The sequence below is a fragment of the Jaculus jaculus genome, chromosome 7 (assembly GCF_020740685.1).
Source record: "Jaculus jaculus isolate mJacJac1 chromosome 7, mJacJac1.mat.Y.cur, whole genome shotgun sequence".
Classification (NCBI taxonomy): Eukaryota; Metazoa; Chordata; class Mammalia; order Rodentia; family Dipodidae; genus Jaculus; species Jaculus jaculus.
Genome location: NC_059108.1, coordinates 157,375,625 through 157,395,105, shown reverse-complemented (window position 1 = coordinate 157,395,105; position 19,481 = coordinate 157,375,625). Strand labels below are relative to the sequence as shown.

General features: G+C 49.6%; 1 protein-coding gene across 6 annotated transcripts in view; it reads right to left on the bottom strand.

Annotated features, from left to right (window-relative positions):
* Nucleotides 1-19,481, bottom strand: part of Pacs2 (phosphofurin acidic cluster sorting protein 2) — a 97,094-nt gene that overhangs the window by 9,581 nt on the left and 68,032 nt on the right. For 2 of the 6 annotated variants that reach the window (XM_045153982.1, XM_045153986.1), the window contains exons 9-18: nt 12,699-12,856; nt 10,297-10,387; nt 9,900-9,992; nt 9,179-9,321; nt 7,382-7,517; nt 6,924-7,028; nt 6,612-6,718; nt 5,988-6,142; nt 4,977-5,087; nt 4,413-4,521 (exon numbers count right to left, since the gene is read on the bottom strand). In XM_045153982.1, the coding sequence (XP_045009917.1) occupies nt 4,413-4,521; nt 4,977-5,087; nt 5,988-6,142; nt 6,612-6,718; nt 6,924-7,028; nt 7,382-7,517; nt 9,179-9,321; nt 9,900-9,992; nt 10,297-10,387; nt 12,699-12,856 (1,208 nt within the window). The remainder of the gene's footprint in view (nt 1-4,412; nt 4,522-4,976; nt 5,088-5,987; nt 6,143-6,611; nt 6,719-6,923; nt 7,029-7,381; nt 7,518-9,178; nt 9,322-9,899; nt 9,993-10,296; nt 10,388-12,698; nt 12,857-19,481) is intronic. The other 4 variants (XM_045153985.1, XM_045153987.1, XM_045153983.1 and 1 more) reach the window with 3 other exon arrangements.

Genomic DNA, 19,481 nt, shown 5'->3' with positions numbered 1-19,481 from the left:
TGTTAGTCTTCTTGAAATCACACATTTAAAAAATCCCTTTTCACCAGGCATGGTGGCGCACACCTTTAATCCCAGAAGTAGGAGGATTGCTGTGAGTTTGAGGCCACCTTGAGATTACACAGTGAATTCCAGGTCAGCCTCAGCTCGAGTGAGACCCTACCTCAAAAAAAAAAAAAAAAAAAAAAGTCCCTTTTCATTTTTTCCCCCCTCTAAGATCCATGCTTGTTTATGTGGGCTCTCCTTTCTCCTTACTTTATCTTCCCTTCCCTTCCCCCACCCCCATTTTCTCTCTTCTCACATTTTTTTTCAAGGTAGGGTCTCACTCTAGCTCAGGCTGACCTGGAATTCACTGTAGTCTCAGGGTGGCCTTGAACTCATGGCAATCCTCCTACCTCTGCCTCCCGAATGCTGGGATTAAAGGCGTGTGCCACCACGCCTGGCACTTGCCCACATTTTTATAAGAGCTGAATAAAGTGTGGTATATTTAAATATTATTTTCTTGAATTTGGAATTGCCAATTCTTTGATAGTTTGCAGATACAAACTTGGGAGTTCAGGAAGCAACCAGAACCCCAATTTCCCCCATTACAAGCTCATCTACCACGGATGCCACAGGTCCAAGTAGAGAAACAACAAGATGAAAACCCTTGTCTTTCTCCTCCACTGCCCTGAAGGGCTGGCCCTGTAGTTTATCTCTGTAGAGGTTCCTTGCTAACCACTCCAGTTCCAAGTGGCCCACGGAGCTCTCCAACACGACATGACATCAGCTTGGGTCACATGGGTCCCTCAGCAGCAGTGTGTTCTTCCAGGCCTCTGGAAAGGTCTGAGGGCAGGACTAGGCCTGGGGCTGGGTGGGGCCAGCCTCCTCTACACTCCAGCTCCCTTGTGTGCATTTGGAGACCAGAGCCTGTTATCAACTAGTGTCGCATCCACTTTCTCTGTCTTGATTCTTCCCGTCAGCACAGGGTGCCAGTGCGCCACCTCTCCACAGACATGTCTTTGTCCATGGGGCCAAGCAGTGGCCAAGAGATGGGGTGGGCAGGGGCAGGCTTCTCTCTGAATCTAGGTCATAGGGGGAAACCCTCAGGTACTGCCCTGTAGCAGGTGCTGCCCAGCACAAAATCTTTAGAGATGTCTTTGCAGGAAATAGTTGGAGAGTTATGTGGCCAGCCTAACTGCTCTAGTTACCATCTTCCAGGACCAGCAGTCCCTTTCCCTACTGAGGCAGAGGCCTGTGCCCAGAGCTCCCCAAATGCAGTGTGCCCACAGGCTGGACCAGAAGCCTGTGCTTGGCATCAGCCCAGAGGCATCAGAAGTAGTCTCTGCCTTCACCTCCCTAAAGACCAGTCAGGTGCTTTAGGAGGAAACACCTACAGACTATGTCCTTCCCTCTGAAGATGACCTAATTCACAGCCTCACAGTCTTTCTTCTTTTTTTCTTATCTTCCTTTTTTTTTTGAGGTAGGGTGTCACTTTAGCTCAGGCTGGCCTGGAATTCACTATGTAATCTCAGGGTGGCCTTGAACTCACAGCGATCCTCCTACCTCTGCCTCCCGAGTACTGGGATTAAAGGCATACGCCACCATGCCTGGTCCAGCCTCCCTTTCAATCTCTTCCCCCTTGTCCATTCCAAATAGCAAATAATCCAAATTCTGAGCCCAGACCTGTTCTACCCTTGCTTGCAGTGACCATCCACATGGGGTCCCACCTGCTCTCTTCAGGTAACACTGAGTCCTGGGCCCAAAAGGTCACAGAAAGCAGGAAGCCATGCAGGCACCCAATGGGAAGGCTCCAACACAGGGCCACCTACCCTCCATGGGGCCCTCCAGGACCATGGCAGAGCAACTTCTTATGTGTGCTCCACTCAGACACTCGAGGGCACAGCATGGCTGGCAAGACCGTGTGTGGCCAAGATGCAGGAGACATTGCAACACAGAGAAGCCACTAGAGCTAAAAGGAAAGCTGTACCCTGAACCATGCAGACAGCCCTAGCAATAGACCCCAATGCCTCACTACCATCCTGGGCCATGCAGAAAGCCCCAGCATGTGTGCAACAGCGGTGACACTGACTGATTGAGCCCGAGAGCCCTGGACGGAGAAGTGTTCAGTACCCACAGCACATGTGCTCCTGGAGGACCAGAGAGTCAGCAGCCTAGGGACCGCACATGCCCTTAGTCTGTTGCAAAGATTTTCCTTGGTGCCCAAGGCACAGAGATGGGGCTCCAGGGCCCCTTTAACCTCCATGCACCAGAACAGAAGGCTGAGGTATATGCTGCTCAGGTCTGACCTCAGGGCTCAGCCACACTTAGAAGACAAATCCCAGTCCTAGTCAGTCAGCCACACTGCAGTGGAGGAATGGGGCAGGCAGGAGCCACCTTGTGAGAGAGGGCACAGCCCTGCAGAGTTCTCACAGAACCAGCTTGGGAGGGCCAGGCAGGACCCTGGGCCTTCACTGGTTTCCTTACAGGCAGCTATACCAACCCAGTGCCAGTGTCACCACTGTATCATGAGCAGGAGAGGCATGGGGAACGGAGAGGGTCTCTTCAAGCCTGATTTGGTAGACAGAAGTGCGGAGCGGGAGAGCATGCTACAGGCTCCTCCTACCAGCTGGCAGCACAGGCCAGGTTTCAAGGGTGGGAGAGACATGAAGGCTGGTCTTTCTCTAACTCAGGAGGCTTGTTTAGCAGGGAGGACTGGTGTTCTGAGCCCCATGTCCTGCTCAGATTGTAACAAAGAGGCCTTGGCTCCACCACCTTGTCTTGGACACTTTTCCCAAGACAGCAGATATTGAGACAGGCGTGGAAGATGACAGGCAGGACTCTCCCAGCAAGGAAAGGGGCATGTCTGTGGGTGCCTGGCACTAGGCTAAGTTTTCAGAGGGTGGACCTCACCATGAAGAGAAAAGCATCATAACCTCTGTTTGAGGTCTTAGGGGTCTGCCTGCCTTTCTCAGTAAGCCAGAAAAGACACTGGAAACCCCTCTGTGCCATTGGTCCTGGGAGCCAGATTCTATAATGCAGAAGATGGCTGAGGCATGTGTTACCCTTTGCCATCTTCTTGGCTTCCTACCTCCACATTCTCATAAGCAAGACCATTCCTTGAGGCTCTGCGCGCGCGCGCGCGTGTGTGTGTGTGTGTGTGTGTGTGCGCGCGCGCGCAGCCAAGTTACTAATGTTAAGCACTGTGAGAGCAATAGCCAGCACAGGGCATCCCTGACAACAGTGTCAATGTGATGCCAGCTCTGCCTCTAGTTTAACAAGAGACTTCAAAAGCTGAATACCCCAAGAGTGGTTTTGTGGGTCAGTTCGGCTCTTCCAGGAAAGGGTCCACACCTGCTCTTCAGGGAACAGACATCCTGCCTAAGGACACTAGGGGAAAGGTACTTGACCCTGCTAAACAAGCCTTAAAGACCAGCCTGGGGATAGACAGGGGGCACAGACCAGAGAGCTATACCTCAAGGTAAAGTCAAAGTGAAAGTGCTTTTTCCTTTATGGAAAGCCACCAAGAGAGAAAACAGAAGTGTTAAGACACTATCAGGAACTGCAACGAGACTTCCACATACTGAGGTGAGAGCATTACAGTTCCAGCTCCTGGGGTCTAAGTGACTCTCAACCTGTCTCATTCTGGGAGCAGTTTGAGGACTCAGTTTTGTCCAAGGCCTGTGTGGGGTGGAACTGCTCCATCCACCAGAAGTCCTGGAGCACCAGGTAATGGGGGAGCAGAGCTGGATATCTCTGCTGACCTACTGTAACACAGACCTAGACCTTAACTCCATCTAGAGAAGGTGGTGTGTCTCATGTATGAGTTAGCAGAGATTCTGCACTTTGTTCTCCTTGGCTGCAGGATCTTTGCCTCTTCTGGATGAGGGTGTCTCAGGCTCTGTGCCTTTATCTCCTTGACTGCATGCAGGACAGTCTGAGCCAAGAGGGAATTTCTAGTCCCCTGAATCCATAGGGTGGCCCCTGCTCATGTCTGTGCAAATGCCCTTGAGAGAAAGGGCCCAGCTCCAAGCCTGCTCTGCCCAGCCTGTCTTTTGCCCAGAGCTCTTAAGCACTGCTCTGCTCTGGGAAGGTGGGAATGAGCTGAGCAACAAGGCCAAGACCAGGACAATGAGACTCCTGAAGTCTCCAGCCTATGAAAACCAGGCTGTGGGAGAAACATATTTATATCTGAGGGCCCAACTGTTGGGACTACCACAATTAATGGCATTATGAAACTTCAATGTGCACAGAAATAGAAGGTTCCAAGAACCCAAGTGCCAGCATTCTGATCTGATATGGAGGCAGCAGAGCTGCCTACCAATGACAGTCACTCTGGCCTTTCAGCCCAGCTCCACTGCACGTTCACCCCACACCCATAGTGTAGAGGGGCTGGTCACCTCCTTCAGGACCTTTAGCCCCAGCCATTGTGTTACCTCTTTTGCTTGTAGGTCAGCATGGCCTCTGCAATGGGGAGCTGGTGAGCACAGTTGGCCCCAGAGATGTACTGTGTGATGCGTGACACAATGTCAGGCGTGTCCTGCACTGCACAAAGAAAGGTGGTGGCAGGTCAGCATGGTGGCTGGGTGGAAGCCACTAGGCAGAATCTGCTAGAGTCTGGGCCATGATATCTCAGGCACATCACTGGAGTTCCTCTGTTCCCCACCAGATGTCTTGGGCCTCAGTGCCTGCCCACAGTGGTCCACGGGTGAAGGTGCAAAGCTTTCTCCCCAAATCCTGCAGATATGCTCCAGGGACCTGTCCCCACCCCTTCCCAGATGGCCCCACAGTCCACATCAAGGTTGAGGTTCAGGCTGGGCAAGGGAAGCTTCCACAACACCCTCCATCCTATGGCACAGCCTGGGAAAGAGGCAGACAGACACACAGGGGTCTATCAGGATGGTAGGTCTTGGGTGACAAGCAGTCCCCTTCTCCAATGAAGGGGAGCTATAGATGGGAAGGACAGCCTTCCTCTGAGGAGCACAGTGCCCAGTCCTCACCAGTGCTCTGGGTCTCCAGCTTGTTGAACAGGTCTCTCCAGGCTAGGTCCTGGAAGAAGTTGTTGTAGCGGTAGTCCACGGAGCCCAGGTACCTGGCCACAGGATGGGAGCCTAAAAGCCCAGGCAGAGTTGTCACCATTTGGAGTTTGGCTTCTGCACCCCACTGTTCTGGGCCCCTCTGTAGTGGGCTGCCAAAACCCACAGGAGAAGCTGTGATCAAGTCTTTCCCTGTTGCTTCATCAAGGGAGCCCAATAGGAAAGTGGTGAGCCATGGACAAGCTGTCATCTCTAGGCTTCACTACTTGTCAACATATAAGGCCTCAACAAGTTCATTTTGTAGTCAAGGGAACTACCCAATAGCCTGGAGTTCAAGTCCATCTGGACTATGACAAGCTCCAAAGAGAGCTTTGCATTTATAATCATGGCATGGTCTGTGACAAGGCAGCCAGCACAGGGGACAGCTTTGCCTTCTAACCATGATTAGGACTGTTGTCACTTTCATTTCTTTTCTGCGCTTTTATTTATTAACAGATCCTCACTATTTAGTCCAGGCTGGCTTGGAATTTTCTTTTTTTCTTTAGGCTTGAAATTTTCAATCCTCCTGCCTTCTGAATGCTGGGATTAACAGGTATATACCATCACATTCAGCCCATGGTTTTTTGTTTTTGTTTTTCGAGGTAAGAGTCTCACTTTAGTCCAGGCTGGCCTGGAATTCACTATGTAGTCTCAGGGTGGCCTCAAACTCACAGCAATCCTCCTACCTCTGCCTCCTGAGTGCTAGGATTAAAGGTGTGCACCACCACACCTGGCTCCATGTTATTTTTCATTTAAAGAAAGTTAATAAGCTGTGAATTGCAACACATGGAAGTTTTAATAGAACATTGCACTACCACCTCCACAAGGCTGTGTCCCTTCATATAACAATGGTACCTATGCCCTCACCACAGGGCTGTCATGTCTCTGAAGTCCCTGAGGTTTAGTCACAGTGGCCAAACAGCAAAGGCCCCTCACCCAGCGGGATGATGAGGAAGCGCATATAGCCGAGCCAGTCTGGCGTCTTATGGGACAGCTGCTCCACGAAGAGCCGCAGGATTGCACTGAGGTAATGCTGTGCTCCAGCCACGGCGATCTTCACAGGGGTCGGGGGCTGAGAATTGCAGTTGCAGCTACGACCCCAGACAGGAGAGGCAGGGAAGCGACACACACCTCAGTGGATCTGTCCTCTGGGATCAGGCCCAGAACCACCCTGCTGAGTCCTGGGAAATCTGCCTCTAGCTGCAGCTCCTGTCATATGTCCTATGGAACCACCAAACTCAGAATACCCTACCAGCAGGAGAGCTTGGGGTGGGAGGTGACTGGATGTGCCTGGGCGGAGAGATAGTGCTCATGGCCTCTGCTGAGACCACTGCAAACAGCCCAGGAGCCTAACAGAGGCTACTGCTACCCTCATCACCTCAAATGAATTTCAGGACACCCACTGGGCTTCAAGGATACTGCAGGCAGCTTGTATGGAACTACTCATGGACAAAATAATTATCTCAGAGCAGTAGGCAGGGTTGGGGTATAGGGATCCCAGTAACTATTCAGGCAGCAATGCCAAAGGGTGGACACACAGGGAAGGGGCAGCAGACTCACTATCTCTGTATCCGAGAGACGATGGTGCTGAAGGCTGCCTGCACATCAGCAGCAGAGCATGTGCACACCACAGGGAGTGTGTGCCTCTGCAGGACGTCTGAGAGGAACTAGGAGTGAACAGGCAGATGGTGAACTAAGTCTGGCAGTCACCATGCAAGCCTCAGCTTGGGTCTCACAGAGACCAGAGAGATCCATGAACAGTGAGGCATCTGGACCATAACCCCACAGCTCCAGCATGAACTTCCATTCCAGAAGGCCAAACCAACCCTCAACAACCTTCCCCAGGGCAGAGCACAAGGTGGCGCCTCCTACCTGACCCTGCCAATCAGAAGTGTTGACAAGAATGATGTTTTCAGGGAGCTGGTCATCAGAGATGAGGATGTGGTTCAGCTGGTCATACACGGTCTTCCTGGGGATCTGAGGACACCAGGGTGTCCACACCGGGAAAGACGCAGCACCCAGTGCTCTCACCTCCCAGCCCTGGCCTCAGTACCCCAGCTACAGAGGTTGGGAACAGGTAGGGAAGTGTCCAACACAGAGGGGCCCTGAGCTGAGTCAGCCACACCCTGGGTAGACCTGGTCCAGGGAGGCAATAGGACAGCCATAATAAGCCCCAGAGGCAACAAGCTTCCTGATAAGAGAACCTCTGACTCATCCCCTTGTCTGCAGGGAACATTCCTCAGCAGGCACTTCAGGTCTGCCCAGCCTCCAGAGCCTCTTGGCTTCTCTGCCTGGCCAAGGGGGCACCCTCCCTCAGCTCCCACCCACACCTGCAGCTGGCTCCGTGTGTCTGGGCAGCGCTCATTGTCCAGGCTGTTGGCCCGTTCGTTCTGTGGTCGAGCTGGCTGCCGCTCCTTTAGTGATGTGCTCCGGCCCCGGCGGCCAGCTGGCTTTGCTTCTGACCTGCTGGGGACCAGGAAAGGATGAAAGGGGCAGCTGGGACAGCAGGGCAGGTACAGTAGTAGGCCTTGGGTTCACTGTCGGTTTCACACTGTGCTGCTCCAAGAAAAACAAATGTGCTGCAGAGAGCAGCAAAGAATCACCCCATGGGGAGCAGAGCTCTGAGCCACACAAAATCAGGACCCTGTGAGGACCCAAATGGTTACACAAGACTGAGATGTGGGAGTCTACACAGCACTCAGCACTTGGCTCTGCTTCCTCACCTGCACACAGGTAGGGATGCAAATGGAAGGCAGGAGCTGACTGGGTGATTGCTGCCTAAGTCGGGCCCTAGGCCCCTGTTGGGCAAATGACAACGCATAGACTTCAGTGTTTCCCAGACCATCTGGAATACCAAAGGAATGTACAAAGGAGCCTGGGGGGGTGGAGCAGAACTCTGATCCTGGGGCTTTGAACTGGGGTTAGAGGCAGAGGCTCCTATTGGAAGAAATCTAGAATTGTGGATTAAATGCCAAAGCTGGGATTTTAGGAACAGATCTGAACAGAATGATAAGACAGGTGCACAGCAAGGAGGGTGGCACAGACCCAGTCCCATTTGAACAGTTCCACCCCAAGACCCTATAAACATGGGCTTCAAGACTTGAGTGGACATCTCAACACTACACATAAGCAGGTGACATTGGAGCCATAGCCCAAAGGCTGGTGGGAAGGCTGGAAGAGCTGCAGGGGCATCCATGACAGCTGTGCCATCCCTCTGACATGTTTAGCCACCAGGACAGTAATGCTTAGATAAGGGGCTGGGCAAAGCAACTGCCCACCTCCTTTGCCTCCCAGGTCAAGCCAAGGCAGGTTTTGACTCCCAGTGGTTGCTACCTATCCTGGAGCAGACAAGGCCTGGGGAGGGCCAGTGCCAAGGAGGGTTCAACAGGAGGCAGGGGGTGTTACATGCCTCTAGTAAACAAATCCCCAAAGGGCTGATTTGACCAAGACAGTTGTGCCAAGACTAAAGAAATATCTTTTTGTTTGTTTGTTTTTGTTTTTCGAAATAGGGTCTTGCTCTAGCCCAGGCCAACCTGGAATTCACTATGTAGTCTCAGGGTGGCCTCAAACTCATGGCAGTCCTCCTACCTCTACATCTCAAGTGCTGGGATCAAAGGCGTGTGCCAGCACACCTGGCTTAAAGAAATATCTTCACAATCACTCCACCAGTACTGATGTTGGGACCTCAAGACCTTCCCACACCTTAATGCAAATGACACTCAGAGAAGTGGGGCTGTGACCCTGTCATGGCCTCTTGCTTGGCCAAAGGCTGACCATGCTCAGACCCTATGCTCACTGGGGATGGTCAGTCCTGCAACTGCTACCACCAGCTATGCCCAAAAGACCCCTGTGACGTGTCTATCTTCACAATCTCCTCAAGTGTGGTTGAGTGTCCTGAGACCCCAGCAGCTTCATTCCCGTGAACTTCAGTGTGGGAGTGACTAGTACTTCTCTGCAACACTGGCTTCTGGGGTGCAGGCCAACAGAAAGCCAGACAGAGGCAGCAACTAGTGACCAGATAGGGGTCCAACGTGTTGCTCTTGGAGTACAATAGTAGGCCTTGGTCCCAAAAAACTGGCTTCGCACATGCCCTGTGGAGAACACGGCTACTTAGTACAGGTCCACACCTGGTGGAGGGAATGACCAGTGATTCAGTCTTGGTGATCCTCCCACTGGGTGGCAGCTTCTCGGTGAATACATCCAGGGTAGAGGTCTCAGCCTCTGGGCTGTCCTCGGGCTGCCCTGGTGACTCCCGTAGGGCTGGTGTACTCTGGTGGGTAGAGAAGGAAGCTGTGTGCACCTACCTGGCCATTAACACATCATCCCAGGGTTCTTCTTGCCCCTGTGGCCCTAGCTGAGGGGCGAGGTCTAAGCCTTTTCTGGCCCAAGGTTTTGCATATGACAGCCCTACATTATGTGTGGGGTGGAGGGGGGATGTACAACACAGCCTACAATGGGGAGGTCAGAGAGCTCTTGGTCCAATTGCCAAAGTGAGACTAGCAGCAAACATGCTAAGACACTGCTCTCCTTGCAGTACCCAGGTACCTTAACTGACATCCAGGCACCTTAACTGACATGACTCCACAAGGGCATTGGTAGTGAACCCACCACCCAAAGGCCATGTGCTTGATAGTGAGGCTGGAGACATGGCTGTACATCCACCAGAGTGTCCCATCCCCTTGCCCAGACCAAGAAGGGTGAGGCAAGTGTGGCCTGATAACCTGGCAGCCTGACCCCCCCTGAGTGCCAGCCTGCCTTGACACATCATGTGTTCAGGGTATGTGAGCACAGGCCCTCTGTGTGGAGCCTTGTATGTCTGAGGTCTGGTGCACATCGACAGGTGAATACCTCCTCCTGCCTGCTTACAAGGGCCACAGTGTCGGAAACGTTGTCACTTGGCTGCTTGCCTCCCAGAGACCGCATCTTTTCGGGCACATCCGCCTGAGGAGATGAGATAGGAATCAGGCTGTATTATACACTGGGTACTGAAGCTGCCTCGCTCTGGACAAGAGGAAGCCTGGGGAAATGGGATAGGAGTCTACTGGACTAAGGAGGACTCAGGGTAACCCCAGAAGTCATGAGTCACAGGTCACAGGTCACACGGCACAGCCCTGAGCCCAGGACATACCACAGCCCAACTAGAGACATGCTGGCTTGGTATTTGTGACTCATAAGGGCAGGAAGAATGAAAATGCCTAAGCCATAACCAATGGCACCATCAAGCCATAACATGGCCCCTACTCACCGGGCTTGGAGGTTCCCTGTGACTCCGAGTGCTGTGGATGCTCCCGATCTCTGTCTGTGAGCTGGAGTGTGACAGTCCTTCAAAGTATGGCCTGGCTCAAGGAGGGAGCAGGCATTATTTTCCAAGAGCACCTCACACTGAAAGTGAGGTTCCCTTACCACACATGGAAGGGCAGATGGCAGGGAACTCAAGGGTAGGACAGAGATGTACCAAAAGAAGCTGGCATTATACAAGAGCCATAAGAGTACATACCCACCTAGAGGGCATTTGGCACCATATGTGCTTCTGGAGTGACTGAGCAATCAGGAAGACCCAGCTCCTACATGAGATCAACTGCAGAAAACATGTATCCCAAGATCCTCCACCTGCTCATGGCCTTACCCCAGAACAGGGCTGTCAGCAGCACAGGGAGCTTGGATTCCAACTCTACCACAAGAAATGTTCTTAACAACTCAACATTGGTGGTACCACCAGCAAGTCTACACCTTTATAACCAACCTGACCATTCCAAACCAACCCAGATATTTCCAGACTAACTGCACCAAGCAGGTCATACCAGACCAGGCCTGACCAACAAGGACAACCCAGAACAATCAGAATAACCATATCATTCTAGCTAGACCAATCTGTACCAACGTATCAGATAACAGTAAAGAGAAGGGGAGAGTAGAGATGTTGTCAAACAACTCAAGCTGTAATTGCTGGCAGGATACCTTCAGAACAGCTGGTAGCACCCACAGGTAATGAGACTGTGACTTGAGAAGATGTAGGTTATCACTTGTGTGACTACTCAGGGTCATGGCCCTAAGGTGCCCACACCTCATCCCAAAACTGTGGGCTTGAGCTGGCCAGGGGTTGATCAATGTCATAAAGTTCACAGTGAGGAGGACTTGAACTATGTGAGTAGACCTCAGGAGACTCCACAGAGAACTCGCTCAGGCAAGAACAGGAGATATGAGGCAGGAGAGACCAGCACTGACGTGTGTGAAAGGGGACTTGACCAGAGGAGGAAGGCATGAGGAACCGAGTTGTGATCACTAGCATGCTGAATCTGGAGGTATCTCCTTGGTCTGGTGAGAGCCAGTAGCCTGCCACTCTGACCCGCGTCTAGCAAGACATGGAACAGAGAATGACACGGAGAATTCAGGATGTTTCCCTGGAATGGGGAGTATAATAGATACTGGATTTTTTTTTTTTTTTTTTTTTTTTTGGTTTTTCAAGGTAGGGTCTCACTCTGGCTCAGGCTGACCTGGAATTCACTATGTAGTCTCAGGGTGGCCTTGAACTCATGGTGATCCTCCTACCTCTGCCTCCCGAGTGCGGGGATTAAAGGCGTGCACCACCATGCCCGGCTTATAAGGATTTTTTTTTTTTTTTTTAATGAGACAAGGTCTCACTAAGTAGTCTAGGATGATCTTCCAGCCTCAGTTTCCCAAGTGCAAGGTTTACAAGTGCTGCATCAGTCCCAACACCAAGCTCAGCTATATTGGGTTTTGAAAGATCCACAATAGCTGTCACTTGTTACAGCAGCCACTAGGAACTGACACACCATCACGTGGGGTGGTGTCAAGGGGAGAGAGCCAGGGTTAACTATAACTTGCCTCCAACAATGCAGGAAGCCCATTTTTCTCATCTGTGCTTCTCTGTATTGTCCAGGTTAAAAGCTTAAAAATGAAGTGTCTATAATTCTTCTCATCATTCTTAGGGCTTTCTGCCCGCAATAGCCAAACCAAGGCCCAGGTCTCTATACCATCTGTCCTGAATATACCATGCCTTCCCTAGCCCCACATGTCCATAGCAAATCTGCATGTGGACCTGCCTGCTTGATTTTCCTGCCCCTAACTACACTGAGGATGGGTGTTAGCCAAGGGTCCCTGTGTAGCAGAAGCCTCTGTGGTCCCCAGTATATGCTAGCCCTGCCTGTGCTGGGTGCCTGCCCCAGGACCCAAGCTCTGGTTTCACAGAGAATCTTCTAGCTCAAGTCCTATCTCTTCTTCCCAACAGACTTGAGGGCACACAGGGTTTTGTCATGTTGCTACTGCTCACCCTGAGAACCATCCTTTCCTATAAAAAGATTTCATACATGACTGTTTGGGTTAAAACCCACTGTTCCTCCCCCACGGGGCCAGCCACACACCTTCCCTCATCTGCTTCTCCACAAAGGTGTCTTTCCTCTTGTTCATGGTAGTCCACCCACCACAAGCTGGGGCTTACCTGCATATTGCCTCTTCACAGGCTGTTCTGCTGGTCTGGCCCACAGGAGCCTTCCTAAGCCCATGCTGTCCCAGGGCAACCCAGAAAATCCAAAACTATTCCAAAAATAACCTGCCGGGCTGCTCAGAAGTCACTTTGTCAAGACTCAGGCTCATCAGAAGTATGGGTTTCCACCTGGTGCAGCTCACCTGAGCTTGGGCTTGGGGGTGCTAAGAACACTGTCATCATCGTCCATGTCGGGGCCACTGTCACTGGGGTTCTCAACGTCCAACGTGTCATACAGAAGGTCCAGGTCTTCCTCCACCTCAGGGACATGTTCCGTGGGGTCCTGTTCCGAATCTAGGACCTGCAGCAATAGCAATGTGTGTGAGTGTTCCACAAAGGCCTGCAATACCCGCCAATGCATTAGCAGTTCAAGGCTAATGAAGCAGAATGTACAAGAACAAAGGCCACCAAGAACACTTGAACACATCCCATTTTACTTGCTCTTCGCCCCTCCACCCCCGGAAGTAGGGTTTCACTCTAGCTCAGGCTGACCTGGAATTCACTATGTAATCTCACTGTGGCCTTGAATTTATGGTGATCCTCCTACCTATTCCTCCCAAGTGATGGGATTAAAGGCGTGCACCACCACATCCAGCTCCATTTTATTTGTTTTTATTCTCATTAGAACTGGGAACATCTCTTAAAGACATATCACTTGGGTGCTAGGCATAGTGTGGTCATGCTACCTGGCTACTGGGCTTATCCAGGGCATGCTTTGAACACAGAGCGTGTGCCTTACAAAGTACACAAGCAGGCAAACATAAAGGGTAGATGAACCCATCACCACCTCCTTCGACCTAGTATGAAACACCTATTTCTCAGAAAGTTCCCTTGGTTTGGTACAGCCATAACCACGTTCTTCCAGGCAATTACCATCCTGGATCCAGTCCCTACAAGCTTGGTTACTTTTAGAGGCCACAAAGCAGGATTCAGTCTCTTATGTTTGTTGTCTATCATTCAGCATGATATGGCATATTTGGAACTCATCCAAACTGTGTCTGCCCAGAGCTGATAATCCCTTTCTATTTTTTTTAATTATTTTTTATTTATTTATTTATTTATTTTGAGAGCAACAGAGAACGAGGCAGAGAGAGAGAGGGGGAGAGAGAGAGAGAGAGAGAGAGAGAGAGAGAGAGAGAGAGAGAGAGAGAGAGAATGGGCGCGCCAGGGCTACCAGCCACTGCAAATGAACTCCAGACGCGTGCGCCCCCTTGTGCATCTGGCTAACGTGGGACCTGGGGAACCGAGCCTCGAACCGGGGTCCTTAGGTTTCACAGGCAAGCGCTTAACCGCTAAGCCATCTCTCCAGCCCGATAATCCCTTTCTAAATGAGACCCAGGTCTGTTTCAGGAGCTGCCTGTCGACCAGTATCTGAGCTTACTCTTACATGTAGCTAATGCAGAGGAAGCTGCATCAGTCCCAACACAAATGTGTACAATATGTAGATGTTACCATGTTATCATCAATTTGAGGCACAGTGTGGGTGAACTACAGGTGTCCAATGACTGTCATTCATAATGGCTGCAGTACTGTGTCTGTCTGTCTGTCTGTTTGTTTGTTTGTTTGTTTGTTTGTTTGTTTGGAGGTAAGGTCTCACTCTAGCCCAGGCTGATCTGGAATTCACAATGTAGTCTAAAGGTGGCCTTGAACTCACAGAGATCCTCCTACCTCTGCCCCAAGTGTTGGGATTAAAGGCATGTGACACCATGCCCAGCTCAGTAATATGCACTTTTGCCAGCACTGTGGGGGGCTCTCCACTGGCCCCACTTGTTCCCCTCTTCCCCCCTTCTTTTTTTGCCTTTTTTTTTTAAAGGTAGGGTCTTATTGTAGCCCAGGCTGACTTGGGATCCACTCTGTAGTCCCAGGCTAGCCTTGAACTCAGTGATCCTCCTACTTCTGCCACCCCTCCCAAGTGCTGAGATTAAAGGCATGCACCACCACACCTGGCCCCCTTCCTTTTTTTGTATTTCTGAAGTAGGGTCTTGCTCTAGCCTAAGTTGAGCTGGAATTCACTATGTAGTCTCAGGCTGGCCTCCATCTCACAGTGATCTGCCTACCTCAATCTCCCAAGTACTACCTTTGGAGTGCTGGGATTAAAGGTGTGAGCCACCATGCCTGGAACAAAGCTTTATCAGATAGGTGATTTGCAAATATTTCTATCACTCTGTGACTTGTCTTTCATTCTCTTATCATTATCATTCAGAGAGAAAGTGTCTTTATTGGGGCAAAAACAATATATACGATACCACATCTACCATCTTAACCTTTTTTTGTTTTTGTTTTTGAGATAGAATCCAACTCTATCCCAGGCTGACCTGGAATTTACTTTGTAGTCTCAGGGTGGCCTCAAAGTCATGGCCATCCTCCTACCTCTGCCTCCTGAGTACTGGGTCCTCATTTTGAGGATTAAAGGTGCTGAGATTAAAGGTGTATGCTGCCAAGCTCAGCTATCTTAACCATTCTTTCCAAAAAAAAATTTATTTTTATTTATATGAAAGACAGAGAGAGAGAGAGAGAGAGGGAGGGAGGGAGGGAGGGAGGGAATGGGTGTGCAAGAACTTCCAGCCACTTCAAACACACTCCAGCTATATATGCCACCTTGTGTATTTGGCTTATGTGGGTTCTGGGGAATCAAACTGAGGTCCTTTGGCTTTGCAGGAAAGCACCTTACAAGCAATCTCTCCAGCCCTATCTTAACCATTCTTAAGTGGACAGGTCAGTGGCATTAAGTGTAATCACAATGGGGCAATCACTCGTCCCCAGGATGCTTCCATTTTCCCAACTGTTTCCATTAAACACTATCCCTCTTTTCCTTCCCCAGTAGCTCATGTGCCTTGATATCCTTTTGCACCAGCCTCCCGAATACTTGGGATTAGAGTGGCTCCAGCTTCTAATATTTTTAGAAGATTTAAATTTCTGGTTTTAAATTTAGAAACATAACCTACTGGTAGCCAGCTTTTGCATGTAGTATAGACTATCAAAGTTCAGTTTTCTGTTGAAGATCATCTTTTAAAAATCAATTACCTACAATGATTGTAATGGGGAGGTAATATGATTGAGAATGGAATTTCAAACGGGAAAGTGTGGGGGTGGGGAGGGAGGGAATTACCATGGGATATATTTTATAATCATGGAAAATGTTAATAAAAATTAAAAAAAAAAATCAATTACCAAGGGCTAGGAAACTGGTGATTGAAAGTGCTTTCTTGAACTCAGGTTCAATTCCCAAACCATCTACATAAGAAGGACACAAAAAGTGGCGCAGGTGTCCAGTGTTCATTTGCAGTGGTAACAGGGCCTGTCATACCAATACCTACACACACACACACACACACACACACACACACACACACACACACACATAAATAAATAAATAAATAAATAAATAAATAAATAATAAAAATCAATTAATAGCACAGGTGTGTCACCTGCAGGTATACTTAAATGAAGGCAATGGGGGACAGCCTTTTCACTGAGGCTGAGAACTCCACAGTCACATTTCATCCTGAGCCCACCCTCGTCCATAGAGTCTGCACAGAAGCTCTGCCTGAGTTCCACAGGCAGCCTGGAGGCTGTACTATCTGAAGGTGTATACCCCATGGTAATGGTCTCATGGCAAAAGAAACTTTGGTTATGGAATTGTTTTGAGGAGTCTGGGGAGGTGACTGGGGCATGATGTTGGAGGTCTCATGAAAGACATTAGTGATCTTATAAAATGGGCTCCTCTAGTTTCCAAGTGAGGACACACACTGTTCTTGAGGAACAGGTCCTCTCCAGAACCATGAGCAGGATACATTAGTTGTTCCTAATTGCCCAGCATTCAGCTATGGCAAATCTCAAAGTAGAAGGCAGAAATGGGTATCGAGAAGTGGAATGCAAAACCAGAATGCTAATAGAAACGTGGAGAGTGGGGCCACTCCAATGAGGCCTCTACCAGGAAGGAAGAGTGCCTTTCTGGGGACTAGAGGAAAGGCCATCTGTCATGAAGTGGAAAGCCTGGAAAATCTGTCATGTCCAAGTGTTTTATGGAAGACCAAACTATGCAGTATAAGCTAGCCTTGAACTTCCTGGGAAAAGAAGAAATTCTAAGTGACAAAACAGAATATCTAGAAGAAACCTGCAAGTACAGTGTGAAGGGAACTGTATGGCTTCTCAACTGTTTAAAGTAAAATACTAGAGAGAAATGGACTATAGGATATATAATTATAATATAATATAAAGTTATAATATATGATATATAATTTGTTTTTATTTTTGTTTTTTCGAGATAAGGTCTCACTCTAGTTCAGGCTGAACTGGAATTCACTATGTAGTCTCAGAGTGGCCTCAAACTCATGGCGCTCCTCCTACCTCTGCCTCCCGAGTGCAACACCATGACAGCTTATGATTCATAATTATTTTTTAAATTTTTTGTTCGTTTTTATTTATTTAGTTGAGAGCGACAGAGAGAGAAAGAGGCAGACAGACAGAGAAAATGGGTGCACCAGGGCTTCCAGCCACTGCAAACAAACTCCATATGCCTGCGCCCCCTTATGCATCTGGCTAATGTGGGTCCTGGGGAATCGAGCCTCGAACCGGGGTCCTTAGGCTTCACAGGCAAGCGCTTAATCACTAAGCCATCTCTTCAGCCCAGATACATAATTTTTATATAACAGAAATCAGAAAGAAAATCCTCAGGCGGGCCATGTTGTAGAGACTACTTAGGGAGAATACCAGGCTATTACCACAGGAAGCTGACAGGAGCAGCATGGATGAGGGAGTAAAGAACTACTCAACAGGGACAACAGGGTGACCTAAAGACACTTTAGAATCTTCCAGGCCACCTTGCCCATCACAGGCCCTGGGATGAGGCCATGAGAACAGCAATTTCAAGGTTCTACTCCATAAAACCTGGTGCACTGCTCCTTGGCCACCCAGCTGTGGCTCCATGGGGTCCAGGTATGATCAGGCAGCAATGGCCACCTCTCTGGAAGGTACAGGTGAACAATCTTTGTTTAGACAAAGTATACATGTGTCAGCTATTGCAGTCTGCAGAGCTATGGGAATGGCCATTTTTAGCCAGCTTTCATTGCATGTGCTGTCCCAGGAAGTGACCTGCCAGAGGCAGGACTACAGCAGACAGGTTACACTCAGTTAAGTCCAGAGAGACCATGGCAGTTGGGTGTGCTGAGACAACAGAACAGCAGTCACCAGCAAGCAACACCAGCCCAAAGGAGTCATGTGTATTTGGTTATAACCTGAGAGATGGTGGGTGCACCACCTAGATCCCAGGGCCCAAACTCCTAGCCCAGTGTGTCCAAAGAGCAGAGCACCAAATCAAATGATTCAATATTTACCCTTTGGGGTTTGGGACTTACTGGGGACCAGGTTGCCTCGCTTTCCTTTTCTCCTTTTTGGAATAAAGTATTTGCTCTACGCTAACCTCATCATTGCTACTCTTAAGTCTAACACTTGTCATGGGCTCATGGCTGGGGAGGAGTCTGCCCCAAGATAAGTCCCACCTTGAGCCTCATCTACATCTGACACCTGGTCTTTAAATTTTTCATCTGATGCTAGAATGAGTGAAGGTTCATTAAGGGCTACTGGGATGAAATGAATGCATTTTGCATGTGAGAACACAAATTTTGGGGGCTGTGGTGGTTTGTTCAAGTGTCCCCCATAAACTTAGGTGTTCTGAATGCTAGGTTCCCAGCTGATGGAGATTTGGGAATTAATGCCTCCTGCAGGTACTGTATTGTTGGGGATGGGCTTATTAGAGCCAGTTTCCCCTTGCCAGTGTTTGGCACACTCCTGTTCCTATTGTCCACCTGATGTTGGCCAGGAGGTTATGTCCACACGCTGCTCATGTCTTCCCCTGCCATCATGGAGTGTCCCTCCAAATAAATTTTCCCCACATGCTGCTCTTGGTTGGGTAGTTTCTACCAGCAATGCGAACCTGATTGCAACAGTAAAGTTGGTACTGAGGAGTGGGATTGCTGCTAGACACCTGACTGTGTGGCTTTGGCCTTTTGGAGCTGATGTTTTTCTCTTTTTTTGGGGGGGGGGCTTTTTGAGGTAGTGTCCCATTCTAGCCCAGGCTGACCTATGTAGTCCCAGGCTGGCCTTGAACTCATAGCGATCTTCCTACCTCTGTCTCCTGAGTGCTGGGATTAAAGGTGTGCACCACCATGCCCGGCTTGGAGCTGATTTTTTTTTTATTTTATTTATTTATTTATTTATTTGAGAGCGACAGACACAGAGAGACAGACAGATAGAGGGAGAGAGAGAGAATGGGCACGCCAGGGCTTCCAGCCTCTGCAAACGAACTCCAGACGCGTGCGCCCCCTTGTGCATCTGGCTAACGTGGGACCTGGGGAACCGAGCCTCGAACCAGGGTCCTTAGGTGTCACAGGCAAGCGCTTAACCGCTAAGCCATCTCTCCAGCCCTTGGAGCTGATTTTTAAGAGGAATCTATAAGGACTTGAAACCTTGGCCTAAGAGATGCCTTGAAGTGCTATAATTACAGTTGATAATACTATTCTGTTCAGAGCTGAAAGACCTGAATGCAATAAGAACTATGGACTGTGAGGTATGGCTTGTGAGGGTGAGAAACAGCTTTGCTGGGTCTGGGCTAGAAGCAGTTTGTGTGAGAGGCTTGCTATTATGCCAGTGTCCTGAGAATCTGTGCAGGGTTGCATTGTGTAGAAATAGACTGGTGTGAGCAGAGGGATATGGCAAAGAAAAAAATGAACTCTTTGGGCTCAAACTTCTGTCCATTCAACTACAATCATATGAGAATTTATAACCTTTAAGATTGGGGGAAAAGGAAGAATGCAGATTCTTCTGAAGGGGCCTGAATGCTCAGAATATCCTGTTCTTCAAAGTCTGATTCCACCCTGGATTAACAAACTGGCACCCCACCTGGTATTATGGAGTATAAGAAATAC